This window comes from Sardina pilchardus, chromosome 7 (genome assembly GCF_963854185.1).
Source record: "Sardina pilchardus chromosome 7, fSarPil1.1, whole genome shotgun sequence".
NCBI classification, from domain to species: Eukaryota; Metazoa; Chordata; class Actinopteri; order Clupeiformes; family Clupeidae; genus Sardina; species Sardina pilchardus.
In genome coordinates, this window is record NC_085000.1 from 16,945,053 (window position 1) to 16,960,227 (window position 15,175).

At 46.0% G+C, this 15,175-nt stretch overlaps 2 protein-coding genes across 4 annotated transcripts in view; one reads left to right on the top strand and one right to left on the bottom strand.

Annotated features, from left to right (window-relative positions):
* Positions 1 to 961: 961 nt before the first annotated feature.
* On the top strand, positions 962 to 7,921 carry ppp4r2a (protein phosphatase 4, regulatory subunit 2a). Its single transcript, XM_062540956.1, has 9 exons — positions 962 to 1,110; positions 2,215 to 2,296; positions 2,497 to 2,667; positions 3,511 to 3,604; positions 3,799 to 3,836; positions 4,052 to 4,123; positions 4,689 to 4,832; positions 5,628 to 5,983; positions 6,271 to 7,921. The coding sequence occupies exons 1-9, from the start codon at positions 1,077 to 1,079 to the stop codon at positions 6,636 to 6,638; spliced, it is 1,359 nt and encodes a 452-aa protein (XP_062396940.1). The 5' UTR covers positions 962 to 1,076; the 3' UTR covers positions 6,639 to 7,921.
* Positions 7,922 to 8,455: 534 nt separating this feature from the next.
* LOC134087451 (E3 ubiquitin-protein ligase PDZRN3-B-like) overlaps positions 8,456 to 15,175 on the bottom strand; it is a 39,601-nt gene continuing 32,881 nt past the window's right edge. For 2 of the 3 annotated variants that reach the window (XM_062540955.1, XM_062540953.1), the window contains 5 exons: positions 13,370 to 13,465; positions 12,975 to 13,037; positions 12,358 to 12,459; positions 11,709 to 11,825; positions 8,456 to 10,852 (listed from right to left, as the gene is read on the bottom strand). In XM_062540955.1, coding sequence (XP_062396939.1) covers positions 9,101 to 10,852; positions 11,709 to 11,825; positions 12,358 to 12,459; positions 12,975 to 13,037; positions 13,370 to 13,465 — 2,130 coding nt within the window. In that variant the 3' untranslated portion in view covers positions 8,456 to 9,100. The remainder of the gene's footprint in view (positions 10,853 to 11,708; positions 11,826 to 12,357; positions 12,460 to 12,974; positions 13,038 to 13,369; positions 13,466 to 15,175) is intronic. The other variant, XM_062540954.1, reaches the window with a different exon arrangement.

Below are 15,175 nucleotides of genomic sequence, written 5' to 3' on the forward strand. Positions count from 1 at the left end.
CTGAGGCCAGAAATTCTCTGCCCCTTTCTCCTGCACTTTGTCCATTTTAAACATGCTGCCTTAGGCTTTGTGAAAAGTCAGCAATTTTATTCTTTGACATGACCAATATGAGTCTATAAAGTAATTAAGTTATTGCTCACTTGACTTGCAACAAAAGAAGTTATAGACTATCTTAACCAATGGTGTGTTTTGTGTATTGTACTTGGCACAAAGATCAGTAAAGTTGCACTGATGAATTGGTCTTTTCAGTTCCATTGAACTTTGACAGAAGTTTGTTCTTGCCTGGGTATTGATTCTTCTCTCTCAAATTGTAAGATACTAGGGTCACTTAATAATTACATTTTTAGATTATTGACTTCATTGAATGATTGGATTCAACCAAGGCACACAGATATAATCACAAAAACACAAACATGGTTAAAAAAAAAAACAAAATAGATAAATGAAAAATTGCATGTGGGAGGTATGTGTTTGATACCTGAAACTTTCAATAGGGTTGCACAATCCTTGGAATTAATGGGAATAAATTGATCTTTTAAATTAAGGTGATAAACATGTGTGTGGACTGTATCATAGAGAAATCTACCTCAACGGCCAATGCTGTCAATACCGAAATTATTCTGTGTCCACAATGCACAAGTATACATTTGCCATTATATTACACTTGTATTGCTTGTATTACTTCTTGTACATGCACTGTTCTGCTTTGCAATAGGCCTATGTCTACATTCTACCATTATGTGCCATCTGCAGGAGTTTGTTGTATGTGTGTCTGTGGTGGGGGTGTCCTATATGTGCACCTGTGTGCAAGTCTCTTTGTTAGCTAAATATTAATATTGACAGGCAGCAGCATGCTAACCCTTATAAAGATGTGGTTTAGTTTCTGCTGGAAATATCTAGTAGGCAGGTGCAGTATGAAGTTGGCTAGTATCATGACCATGACATGCTCAGTTTATGCGTAATGACATCATCAACGCCATATTAAAGTGTTGCTGCAATTCTGTCAGGGACGCTGTTAGCAGCCTGTTTTCAGGAGGATTCGGAGGAACTAGCTAAGTAGCAATAAAACCAAGACCATGGAAATCGACACACTTACAGGAGCTTTTAATGGTATGTGAACGCAGCTACGATCTATTGTTCAATTGAAAAGAGACTGACATTTAAGCGAGCGAGATTTCAGATTTTCAGCTAGCTGTTAGCTATCGCTACCTTCGCTATCCATCATCGAGATTTCTGCCTAAGCTATCCAGCTAGCACTTGTGATGATACTGCCTTGTACATCCCCAAGCTAATATCCGCTAACGTTAGCTAGTAAGCCAACTATATAGTTCAACCGAGAACTTAAAAGTGGTTTTCATAATTAATGTAAACCAGCCTTATTACTAAAAGGCGAAATACCATATCAGTTGTGGTTGATACTTGTCTAGGAAATAGGTAAACTTAGACAGCTAGATTACGGAAAATCTGCTATCTGTTTTGGCTGATTTCTAAATTGGCTGTGAACTATTAGCTCTAGCTAGCAAGTTGTATGATTATCATTGCGGTCAATGGACATAATGTAACTAGCTATTGAGTAGTTCTAGCTTGCTTAGTCAAGCTATCAGCTAACCACTTCACCGGCATGATAGCACTTTTGAATCAACTATGCAGAATATACGTTGTTTTCGAACAACCAGGGAAATGCACATTGGTTCACCTGATATCGTGATAGTTGTGATTTTATTTAGATGCTTCTACTATGTTTAAAGGCTCTGAAACGTTAACATCAAGTAGCCTAAACCATGAGCTAACGGTTAGTCATCTCACTATTTTGTAGGGGTAATGGCAACGTTAGCCTTGTTCATAAATACGGCAAGGCGACGTTTTGCTGTAATCTAATGTCGTCGTTTATGTTGGTGTGGTTATCACCGTTAAAATATTAAAATGTCATAAAATGTCTTTTAATTTCACAATGCTAACTGTGGGCTAGGCAGAGCTGCCACCAAACTATATTAACGTTATGGAAACTGAAGCAGATTAATGATAGATTATCTTACATTGTGTTTATGTTCTGTTATGCCCGCTGTTACCCTGTTCACACACGGACGGTCACATAATAATTTATGTAGCTAGCTCTTTTGTTGTTGTCCTTGGCCTGAGCCAGTTCCTCAAACCACACTCGAGATCATATGATGGGTTCAAGACTGATTATTATTATGACTTCCCTCCACTTAGATTTCGAGAAGAAAGGGAAGAAAGACACGTGCCCTGTGCTGGATCAATTTTTGTGTCACATTGCAAAAACTGGAGATACATTGTGAGTACTGTTTGATTTTGCTGTTACACATGTGTAATATATTGTTATTTTGCTGTTGAAATGTTTGTAACATGGAAACAGATATAACTTTTTCATAGTCTCTCTAAATTCCGCATGGAACTGGGGACCTGGCGGTCAGTTGTTGTTTCTATAACCTGGCAAAATGGCTGATTCATTTGCCATTGAATTTGTGCTTCCAGGATCCAGTGGTCCCAGTTTAAAAGCTACTTCCTGTTCAAGCTGGAGAAGGTGATGGACGACTTCCGAGCGTCGTCTCCAGAGCAACGGGGCCCAGCCAACCCCAATGTGGAGTACATTCCCTATGATGAGATGAAGGAGAGGATACTGAAGATTGTGGATGGGTACAAAGGGTAAATACAAAACTTTAACTCAAGAGAACATGGGCTCTTTGCTCTCTGCTGATATGCTGTACACTGTGTAATGGCAATTTGAAAGAGTGATATCATGATAACGCTGGCTCTCATTCTAGTGGGGGTGATGTTTGTAAAACAATATGACGTGAAAATATGACGTGACAATAGCGCTAAAACACTTTCATCTCCCTCGCTTTGATTGAATGCATAGTGCATAGTGATTTCTAGTGGTGAAGAGTCTATGTGGGGTTTTGCCGGGTTCGACCCCAGTCATGGAATGCCTCTTGCCCAATCAGAAATTAAGACCTGAGTGGATATCCCTTTCGTCAGCATGCCGGTTACATGTGTACTCAAAATTTGTCACGATACCAGAATTATGACTTCGATATCATTATTGCCATAAATATTTCAACTTGATATTGAAACAATACCACTGCGAAATCCTAAAATATCTGGAAACGAAAAGACGCAGACCTCCTCCAAGTGTATTGAGTCATTTGCGTTGAATTTTGTTGGTGGCTTTGGATAAAAACATTCAGGCTACTAATTCAGTAGATATAGCTGCGTGTGGGAACAGTTTGGAAATATGCCCAAACTATTCTTGGAGTGTACAACAACCCTGGAAAAGAAATAGATTGAATGTTTAATTTCAATGTTTAACTCTTGTGGAAAGTCTGGACCAATACAAATATCAATAATCATTTGCCACAGTATAATGGACAACAAGTCTACCAATATGAATTTGAATGGTCCTTGTTCTTTGCAATATTTTGTCACAAAGGTTCCAGAGACATATTTTTGTCTATAGTCATGGTCAACATCACCCTCATTTGATTTCAGGATCCCCTTCACAATACAGCGCTTATGTGAACTCCTTACTGAGCCGAAGAGAAACTACACAGGGACAGACAAGTTCCTGAGAGGAGTGGAGAAGGTAAGCGCTGTCCAAATAGCATAAACAATGTCATGTCTTTTGAAGTAACTGCTTTAATTTAAACCCAATGCAAATATTCTGACGTACATCTACAGTAGTAGTTATAGATCACACATGCTCTGACACCTACCAAGTCAGTTGCCTATGAAGTGTGAAGACCACCCTGTGACCTCTCTCTCCCTGTTGTCTTGCAGAATGTGATGGTGGTCAGCTGTATATATCCAAGCTCTGAGTGAGTATTCTATAATGGAATGCATCTGTAGATGTTGAGCCTTCTCAGATTGCTGCTAGTCCCTGCTATAACAGATCAGGAACAGGAAACATTTCGCTCGATCACACAATCGCTTTGTATACCATAGCTTTTTAAATGTTAAATGGGATTGATTATTAGTATTAGTATTATTAATGATAATAATAAAGCTGACATTTATGAATTTGCTTTTGAAGGAAAAATGGGTCAAGTAACATGAGCCGAGTGAATGGGGTGCTGTCTGGGAATTCATCCATCTACACAGACAGGTGAGTGAGAAGCCCAATGGCGATGATGTCCACACTCACAGAACCTCAAACTTTGCGTTTGTGAAGACTTGTACAGTGCATAAGGGTCTTTACCCTAAAGGAGTCGCCAACAATCCATGACACAAAACACGGGTTTACCCCTTGAGGCATCATGGAAGCTTCAGCAAAAAATAATAAATTAAATGGAAATGTGCAATGTGTTTTTTATGTTGTCAATTTGGTCTTGAGCCATTGCAGCCACTCAAATGTCTGATGTCAGTTAAGTTTTTTGGGGTTCAGGGATTTGACTTGGGGGAGCTGGGAGGCTATAATGACAATGTACACCAGAGGTGAAGGATGTTGGTTTCCATTGCAGACTGAATGTATAGCCAGAGGATGTTGTTTGGCCTGTGAAGAGTGATGTTGAAAAATGACTCCCTCCCGTTAAGTGCAAAGTGATTGAGGGAATGCACTTCCTCTGCAATATATCAACAACAGACGGACCCAATTGCCCAATGTGCTGTGTGTTGAAACATGCATCTCATCTTCTCTCTTTCCTCCGTCTGTCTTTCTTTCTGTCCTTCAGGAATGTCAATGGGCCCGGCACTCCCAGGACCCTGAGCAGACCCTCTGCGAAGTTCTCTTTATCGAGGCCAGCGGCCACCAATGGCCTTCCAGATAGCACAGAGAGCAAGGACTCGCCCACGGAGTCAACAGAGAAAGCCCTCAGGTCTGTCTGTCTGTCTGTCTCTGTCTGTATGTCTGCCTCTGTCTGTCTGTCCGCCTGTCTGTCCGTCTGCAGTCTCAGTCCCCATACTGCACATTCATCTGGCATCTGTTTGTGTTATAGCCTTCTTTCTATGATCTGTTTATCCACTGTTAATGCTGTTTAGGCATTGTAATATAATGTGGATAATGCTGAATTTGTGACTGTTGACAGCTTCACAATAGGAGCACTGTCTTCTGTTAAGACTGTTGGATTGAATTTGTGGGATGTCGCATCAAAAAAGTTGTTGTAACGGCAAAATAATGTGTGTGCTTGAAAAAGTGTTAGGATTTTATTCAATGTCCATTAATGGAAAAAACATAGTAGCTTGGAACTGTTCGTGTCATTGACAGTTCTAGTTGATCTAGCCTAATATTCTAATAATTGTATTAAACTTCTCAAACTGTACTTGAATGGTTGCATGTCAAGGGCAGAAAGTTAAGTTAAAAGTTTATTGTCATGTACTCATAAATAAGCATTTATAAGTATTGAAATTCTTTGTGCTCAAGTGTCTATTCAACTACAGAAATAAATTAAATAGAAAAATAAATAAATAGATACTATAAAAAAAAGAGGGGTTGGGGAGCGTCAAAACAGAATAGAGGGCTTGTGCTCGTCTCTTGTCACTGTGTCACTGAGTAAGTGGATTTTGGCACGTGCTTGTGAAGTGGTCATCGTGATTGATGGCATTACAGGGTGAAAACAACAGGTGTTCCGTATGGAAGGAGAGTGTGGATGACCGTCTGAATTCTTTTGTAGTGATTCGTCATCGTCATCGTCGTCGTCATCGGAGGCAGACTCGTCCCACTGCAGCCCGATGAAGAACAAGCACCTGGCAGAGGATGATGATGACTCTCCCGAGGCCGAGAGGCAGGAAGCCAAGAGGCTCAAGTTCGACAAGGATGAGCTGGAGGAGGACGAGGAGGAGGAGGAAGAAGAGGAGGAAGAGGAGGAAAATGAGGAAGACGACGAAGAGGAATACGAGGAAGGAAAGTTCTCGCCGGATCCCATCGCACCGGAGGACTCTTCCTCCTCCAACACACCGCAGTCTTCCACGGACGTCACCAACCCAACGACAGAGAGCAAAGCAGCGGAGGAGAGCACCTCTGATCAAGGTGGTCTTTTTTTTTCACTGACACGCACACACGCACACGCACACGCACACACACACACACACACACACACACACACACACATACACATACACATACACATACACACACATACACTCAGCTGCTAGATGTGATGTGGCTGATAAACACATCTGAAATGATGCGTGCGCCAACTAACAGCAGTAGCTGATTTTTGACCTGTCAATCATGTTTAAATGCATGCACACACACACACAATGGTGGCTTTCTCTCCCCTTCTGTAACATCTTGGGATCTTCTTCCCTCCACAGAGCCATCCAGCACACAGAGTGAGCCCCTGGAGAGTGCAGACAGCAAATCGGAGGGGGAAGCCTCCCCCGGGCCGGCCGACAGCAAGGAGAGCGGCGTCAAAGCGGACCAATCGGAGGAGCCGGCTCCGTCTCCGGCCGCAGGCCCAGGGGCGGAGGAGACGCCGGAGAGTAGCGGAGACCCCGTCAGCAGCAGCAGCAGCAGCAGCAGCAGCAGCGGCGGTGAAGAGGAGACGACGTCTGTGGAGTCCTCGGCCCGCGCTGGCCCCAGCAGCCCAGCAGAGGGCAGCGTGAGCGTGAGCACGAGTGCGGTGGGGAGCAGCTTGGACAGCTCAGAAACGCCGTCAGAGGAGCAGATGGACCAGGACTAGCGCGCCCGGGCAGGAGCAGAGACCAGGCCCCTCTGCTCACACTGTACTGACAAGTAAAAGCCAGACGTTTGACCAATACCAGTGGACCTCTCAGCAGCAATGCCTCTCCCTCCCTCCCTCTGTGAAATGATGAAATGGGGAGACAGGGGAGCTAGTTTTGTGGCTGTCCAGAGGACTTGCCTCTGATGTCCACAATGCACAAACAGAGATTGTTTTTTTCTTTTTCCTTTTTCTTTTCCAGTTTGTTTAATTTTGGACCTTTTTTCATGATTTTGAAGCCCTCTGCATTCATGTACATATGAAGCCTTTCTCTCCCTCCCGTGGCTATGATGTCCAAGTTGAGGCCACATGCTTTTTGTGGGGAATAGAAGAAGACGAAAAGACTGAAGTGGGAATGTCTTCATGATCACGTTTCTCTGCAAGCGCTCATTCTTCCCTCATGAGTTTGTGTCACTGAAGTTATGTCGGCCGGAGGTGAATGCCTTTGTCTGCTCATTAATGGGACCAAGGAAGTGTGGTCCATCTCCCATCAGTGTCTCCCGTCCTTGGCAGAAAGAGCAGTGAGAAACATTCCAGGAGTGCGCCCCAGTCTAACACTGCCCTCTGCTGGGAGAAGCCAGCCTGTGCCACAGCAAGCCCTCTGCTCAACCTGTTCCACCTCCACCATTAAAAAACAAACAAACAAAAAAAATGCCCTTATGAAATCATGCTTGTGACTTAAGTTTTATTTGGTTTGAAACACTAGTTGTCAATGTTTTATCTTCTTTGTACGTGACAACATGGCAGTAGGGAGAGACCATGCTTCGCCAACAGTGCCCGTACCTGGAGACTTACCAGTGTTTTGTCCTCTCTTTTCTACGTGCAGTCCTTTGCTATAAAGAAGTAGCCTAATTTAACACGTTACCTTGTTTTTATTCCAGTTTAGATTTGAGTCGGTTACCAAGCCACTACTGAATCACGTGAAAGCATCATTTTATTTTTGGTGAGCCATTTTTAGTGTCAAATGAATTGTTTTAACATTAATTCACTCATACTTTGTCTTTATTTTCATTTATTTTATGTTTAGGCTGTTGCATCTTTTACCCCATTTCGGCAACTCCTTTTTGATATTTAGAATTTTTAAATTTCTGTAAAGTAGATTTTGTAGATTGTAATACGTGTTCACTGCTTTTTGTGAAGGTTTTAAAACACACAAAAATCAAAAGATTTCTCTGTAAATTGAATGTTTGGGCTTTCAATACAGTATTCATAAAAAGCAATAAATGTTGACATTTGAGATTTGACAGTCTTGTTTGTCTGTTTGTATGTGTGTGTGTGTTAAATTGTGTGGCAATAACAAATGGGATTTTAAGCCAAAGACCTTGAGAAAAAGGCGCATTCTTGCATTCCATTACAAACCCTCATTCCCATTCTCTACAGTAGTGTCCAAGCTCCAACTGCCCTCTATCCATAGGGCTTATCAGTGGACATGGTTACCTGATAAGTTTCATGTTTTCATCGGGGTTTGTTTGTTTGTCTGTCTGTTTGTTTGGCTTTTTATTAGCAAGATAACTCAAGAGTTATGGATGCGATTATGAGGACATTTTCAGGGAAGGTCTGAAAGGTCTGCGCTCTTTCCAAGGTCAGTGCTTTCCAAGTTTATATGTGATTTTGCAGCCTCACACGCATCCCAGGAGTAGTGCCACCCCAGCTAAACATCCTTATCAATGTCAAGTGATGGCTGAGCAAGTACACATGAGCTTGTGACCATTGTTGACAATAACCGTCCTTCAACAACCTTATCCTCATGCCTTTTGGGTAAAGACCACACATTATGCTTGAGAAAATCTTTAATGGGAGTTATGTACAAAAATACATACATGTCATTCACAAATCCTTGTCTGTGGTCAGTGAGGCCTTCCCTGGGATATCGATTGAAAGAGAACAATGACAAAAGTCTGGAGGGAGAAGTTTGTTTCAATCACTGACACAGTTCTTCCTCACATCCGTACGTAATCGTGCACACTCATTTGGTCACTGACACACTTCCTACCATAAATCCAGCTTTTGGTCTCCGTAGTCTGTTTAGCAGGCTCCTCTTCTCTAATATGGCTGTGATTGTTCCATCAAAGGGGGCAGGATACTTCACTCCAAACAGTATGTGGTCTCTCTTCCAATTTTCTTGTGAGTCTCTGGGCCCTTGTATAAATGGTTGGGCAAAGAGCAAAGTGTCTTGTGTGTAAACTAAAGCGATGGTGTGCTGATGTGGTGGAGTATTGAGCAGACCTACAGATCTTTGTGCTTAGGATCTAGCACGTGGTAATAAATGAGGTATTTTCCAACGTTATCAAATTAGCTTTAGTTGAGTAACTTAAGAACTTTGCCCTTTGCTCTTCATTTAAATTAGGGCCCTCTGCCTTGGAAGCCCGACACCCTTGCAAGGTCCCGGTAATCCAGGCGGTCCTCGCTCCGGAGGCGCTCACCTACACCGTGGTGACGGAGAGGAGGGAGTTGTAGACACGCGTGCCGTCCGGCGACCTCGTACCGTGCGCCAAGAGCTCCTGGATGGTCATCCAGTTGTCGAAGATCCGCCTGTTCCTCTTGCGCATCATCTTCTTGTGGCTGAGCTCGATGATGTCGGGCTCGCGCTTGTCGTCCGTTCCCTCTCCTCCGCTGCTCCCCCTGACCCCCCCGGTAGCGGCGGCGGAGGAGGAGGAGTCCCGCGGGCCGGTGGCGTCGGCGCGGCTCTGCTTGACCATCTCGCGGCGCTGGCGCTGCTGGCGGGCGCGGCTGGCGTGCTGCTTGCGCTCCTCCTTGCTCCAGTAGCGGCCCATCTTGAGCTCGCTGGCGGCGTCGTCGTCGGTGGTGAGGCCGCAGCGCTCCTCGCAGATGCGCAGGGCGCGCTCGCGCAGCAGCCGCCCGCGCGCCGGACGCTTGGTGATGTAGCGCGTGCCGTCGCTCCGCACCTTCACCTTCCACTCGTCCTTGGGCCCGCCGTCGCCGCTGGCTGCGCTGCCCCCGCCCCCGCGGGACTCGGAGGGCCGGGGGGGGGCGCCGTCGTCCCGCTCCCCGCAGCAGGCGCTGGCCAGGCTGGTCTGGCTCTGGGCGTACTCCACGGCCGAGCGCTGCTGCACCAGGTGCATGTAGCTCTGGTAGTGCTGCGCGTGCGCCGGGATGTGCGCGTGCTTGTAGGGCGAGCGAGACGGCGACTTCGACTTCGCCGGGCTCCTCGACGCCGCCTCGTCCTGTCTGCTCCCCGCCGGCGATGCAGCAGTCGTCGGCGGCGTCGGCGGTGCGACCTTCGCCGGCTTGCCGGACAGACGGCTCCGGGAGGGGCTGGCGCGGGACTCGCGGATGGGCGAGAGCGGGTGGCTGGAGGCCCTGGTGGCGTCGGGCTTGTGCTGGGCCGGCTCGTCGCTGGCGTGTCTCTGGGTGGAGCTGGTGGAGGACGACAGGTCCAGCGTGCTGGGGCCCGGCGTGCTGCTGCTGCGGCAGCTCTCGCCCGTGTTGTAGGCGCTGGAGCTGTCCTTGTCCACCTCCGCGTCGTCCAGAGGCTCCATCATCATCGCCCCCCGGAGGTCGGCGTGCCGCGCGTCCGTCCGGTGGAGTCCGTTGCGATGGAGCCAGGGCTCGGCAGCATCACCTCCTCCTCCTCCTCCTCCTCCTCCTCCTCGTACGCCTACATCGCCTCCTCCTCCTGCGCCGCACACCTGCCCGTGCAGCCGCTGCATGTGGTGAGCGTGCACGATGCTCTGGCACTCCAGCTCGATGTGCCGCAGCTCAGCGTTCAGGAACTCCAGCTCCGGGTCCACGGGCATCACCACGCCGCCCATACCCGCGCCGGGGTGGGCGCCCTGCCACGGGACGACACCGCCGCTTCCATACCCGTGACCGCCGCCGCGCACCAGGTACTTGAGCTCCAGCAGCTCGCGGAAGTGCTCGCACTCGTCCTCCAGGAGGCCCAGGGAGTCGGCGTCGGCGTCGGCCGAGAAGAAGGAGTCGTTGCTCAGGTGCGCGTCTCCGTCGCCGCTGCTGCCCAGCGTGTCCCGGCTGTAGGCGCGGACGGCGCGAGGGTCGCCCAGCAGCACGGCGGCGTCGTCGTGCGCGTTCTCCTGCTCGGAGCTCTCGTCGTTGCGGGTGCTGTCGTCCGTGCGGCCCACGCCACTGTCCTTCTCGTGGTGGTGGGACAGGATGGCCACGCCGTCATGCATCCCCGCGTACCCAGGGTGCATGTTCTACAAAAGAGAGGGGAGTCAGTAGCTCTCAATGCATCTACTATCTATCTATCTATCGGTCTATCTATCTATCTGTCTATCTATCTACTGTATCTATCTATCTATCTGCTGTATCTATCTATCTATCTGTCAATCTATGCATTTAAATAGCTTTTATAGCTGCTACATAAAATATCTATATTTTTTCTAGAATAATATTTCATACATGCGGTATACTTATATATTGCAACTTTGTATCCCATATACTGTACCTCAAACTGACACTCTTAGTCTCCCCTTATTGCCAGTATACATTTACCAGATTCTATGACCAACACCGGCTTGAGTTAGCCTGGCTAACGCCTACCACTTCTCAAATGAGACGTGGTCTGGCAACCAGACGTTCATTTTCTCGTATTTGAAAAAATGCCCAGATCCGTTCATTGGGCGCCACGGATGTCTATCAAATGCGCATAGCTCACCCAACTCGTCGAACGAGGACGCATGAGGTGCCCCCGCGCGTTCATATGCAACGTTAAGGGCTGCCATTGACATCAGTGTAAATCCTTTGGCGTCGAATGTAGACGCAAGAAGGCAACGGAAACTTCTCGGATGTTCTGTGATTGGTTCGCCAACATCAGGCGAACATTTGGGCGTTAGTTTCCAGACTGGCTTAGCAGCGGGATTGAAATCACCGCGCAAGGCAGTATGGGAACACCCAGGCTATGCTTGAGAAGTCTTTTAGCTAAAAAATATGTATTGCCTAACTTGTTTTCCATGTTGTTTCCATTCCAACATGTGCATGTGCAAAAATAATGTGCCAGTCTCGGTGTTCCCCAGCAGGGGGCAGTGTTGCGTGGTCTCTTTGGGCTCTGACCTGCTGCAGCATGCTGGCCGTGTACTGCATGGCCTGGTGATGCTGCTCCTCCAGCATGTCCATGTGCAGCCCGTCCAGGAAGTCGTTCCTGTCGTCCTCCAACCAGCCTCCGTCCAGCTGGAAAACAACGACCTCAGGTTAGTATTTATTGGCCACTTTCTCTTGATTTACCGCTACTTAATGTTTCTGAATTTCTCGATTTATTTATTGGAATTGGGGATAATAACCAAACCCCTGAGATAACATCAATGATTCCATGCCATGATCAACATCCTAAGGATTTGGCATTAAAATTAAGCAATCCTCTAAGTCTCATTCATCAGTTCTCCTGGATGCTGGCTCCAGGACCGAATCAGTTGCAGAAGTGTCTGGACATGACTCGTTTCCATGGTTTCCAGCTGTTCTGTAGTATATTTAAACAGTGTGGACTGTTTGAACGTGTGTATTTGCACAATGCTGACCGTGTGTGTGTGTGTGTGTGTGTGTATGTATACGTGCCTGTGGATTTATGTGTGTGTGTGTGTGTGCACGTGCATGTGTGCGTCAGTGCATACATGTCTCTGTCTCTGTGTGTGTGTGTGTGTGTGTGTGTGTGTGTGCGTATGCGCATCATTGCAGTGCTTGTCACAGTTATGGTCTGTGAGCAAACCTGGCACTCGGGCCGAGCCAAGAGGAGACACACATTTCTGCTCTTCTCACTGGCCAGCAGGGCCACTGCATCCTCATGCGTCTGGATCTCCACACCATTGATCTGACACACAACAGCACAGCAACACAATTACGTATGTTCATATACACAGTGGTGTAGTCTACGACTCTACGTGATACGCAGGACTACAGTATACCCACTTAAACACAATTACGTATGTTCATATACACAGTGATGTAGTCTACGTGATACGCAGGACTACAGTATATCCACTTAAAAAGCATCACCATCTCAGTATACCCACTCAAAATAGGCAAGGATGCATATTAACATTTGGTGTTGATCACAGTATACCCACTACAGCTAACTACTACATCACAGTATACCCACTAATAGACTACACCACTGTATAAACACAACTGTCATCATTGCAAGTAACATGAACGAAGGTGTGAATATACATCAAACACATACAGTATATTACTGTACATCACACATTCTGCTCTTATATGTACAGTATGGTATATGCATAATCAACATTAATTAAAGGGTATGGATATGTGTGTGATTTTGGACAGGCCAGTCACCTGTTATGACATTTGAAAGCAGTGGCCTACCTGAATGATTCTGTCACCTTCTCGAATGCGCCCATCTTTTGCTGCAATACTGTTTGGATCAATCTGTGACAACAAAGAGGAATGAAATGCTGAATATGGAAACATGTTTGATGTTAATGGCAGACAAAGTGCAAAGTCTGTCAAAAAGCAAAGCTCTCGTGCATAAATTAATTATCGTATGGCTGTATTGACCTGACCCATGTTGTGTTTCAGGTCTTGCCCATGTTGTGAAATGTGCAAAATGGCCTAGCCTATATCAAATTACGGTAACTTTAGTTAGGCTAGCATTGTATTTTGCCCATCATTCAAAGTATGATGTTACAATTATCTTCCTGGTCCGCCTGGTTCTGTGTCCACCAAGTATGTGTTTCTGAGCCCTGTGATGTGTGTGTTACCTCGCTGACGTACACCCCAGTCTCATCCTCGTCAGTGCGGTAGCACAACGTCAGGCCCAGCTTGTCCTGGCTGCTCATTCTCTGTAGAGCCACCTCCTGCAATCACAAAACAAACACATGCTTTCATGACAAATACACATACACACACACACACACACACACACACTCACACACACACACACACATTGGTTATGGAGATGACTACACATAACCCGATTGTTGAGGTAAAGGGGTTGAATTAAAGTGTAACTGCACCCCATAATTCCACCCACTTCACATTTCTGAAAAAGGCTTTCAAAATGGGCAGGACGTTCTGAAATTTGGAAGGTAGGCTTTATCACGTTAAATTATCACAATCAGGGCAGCAGGTGTTGGGGCGTTTCATTCCTAATTTGTAACGACACGGTGACGTAGATTCGCCAGAGAAGTGCAGGACTACGTCAGCATTCCAATAGCATTTTTGACCAAAATGCCATGGCATGTTTCAACCTGTAGAAGGCGCGGAGAGCTATATCTCCAATAGAGAATGGGAACGGAAGTCAGCGGCGCAATGCATTCTGGGACAAAAAGGGCGTTTTCCTCCATTAGGTGAGGCCGCGGCGCGAATTATAAACAAGAAACCTATGGTATTTCGAACAAGATCGGCTAGCCAAAACAGTAACACTAGATGTAAACATTTAGGCTACTATGCTAAAAACTAGTAGTAGAAGTAGTAATGGACCGTACAGAGACAAGCTCCTGCCGGACGCGAGGAAACGTTATATAGAAAAGATATCTTTGATCGGTTACATGGATCCCTATGACAGACCGTCTGGAGAGTGGACGTGAGATCCTGAAAGTAATAAAAAGACACTCCGTTGTTGATTTTTTTTACCTGACGATCGTAGGCACGGACGTTACATCCAACAACACAACAGGTTCGTCCCATGATGTGTGAAAAACAGTGTTAGAAACAGCCAGTTAGCAATGTTTTACAATGTTTACAATGATACAGCATTGGCAGCAGCGTACAAGAGGCCTCACTATGTATCCCAGACGCCACCGCGGCGCAACCGCGAAAATGTCCGCAACGTCACATTCCCATTCTCTATACAAAATCATAGGAAATGTTTCTTTTCTCGGGAAACACAATTTTTGTCAATATTAACCCTGGTAATAGTGTAGTTCACCACTTATGAGTAAATTCAATCAATCAACAGCTCAAAAAACATATTTTAGGGTGCAGTTACAACTAAAGGGTGTTGTACAGTACTTTCAAACTAAGGTGACTTTGTCCAAAGAGACAGATGTTTCAGTGACAAAGAGCCTTGGGCTATGTCCGATGCAATTTGGGCTTTTGTTGAGATATACACAAAAATCATCAGAACACAGTGAGGTCAACCATGGCAGTTTCATACCCTAAGGCAGGGATAACATTGACCAGCAGCAAGTGGCAGATTTTCTATTGTTTGCAATAGTTCTGTAGCAAAGTGATTGGCACTTACATTGGAGCTGAGCATTGATCTTAGTTTAACAATGTATAACAATCTATGTTCAGGTAGTCCATAGCCTTCACTTTCTGAGCAGCCTCATCGCACACACACACACACACACACACACACACACACACACACACACACACACACACACACACACACACACACACACACACACACACACACACACACACACACACACCTATTAGTGTTCAATATTAGTGCTTCATCATACGGTTGGTTTATCCTATGCCTAATACTCAGAAAAATGTGCTCATCTTTTCTTTTAAGGACAGATAGATGACTCAGCTGTCAAAAATATTGTGAAACG

Coding starts and splice junctions, on each gene's coding strand:
- ppp4r2a (XM_062540956.1), top strand. CDS start 1,077: ATGGAAATCGACACACTTACAGGAGCTTTTAATG. Junction 4,124..4,688: donor TCATCCATCTACACAGACAG/GTGAGTGAGAAG, acceptor TCTGTCCTTCAG/GAATGTCAATGGGCCCGGCA. Junction 5,984..6,270: donor GGAGAGCACCTCTGATCAAG/GTGGTCTTTTTT, acceptor TTCCCTCCACAG/AGCCATCCAGCACACAGAGT.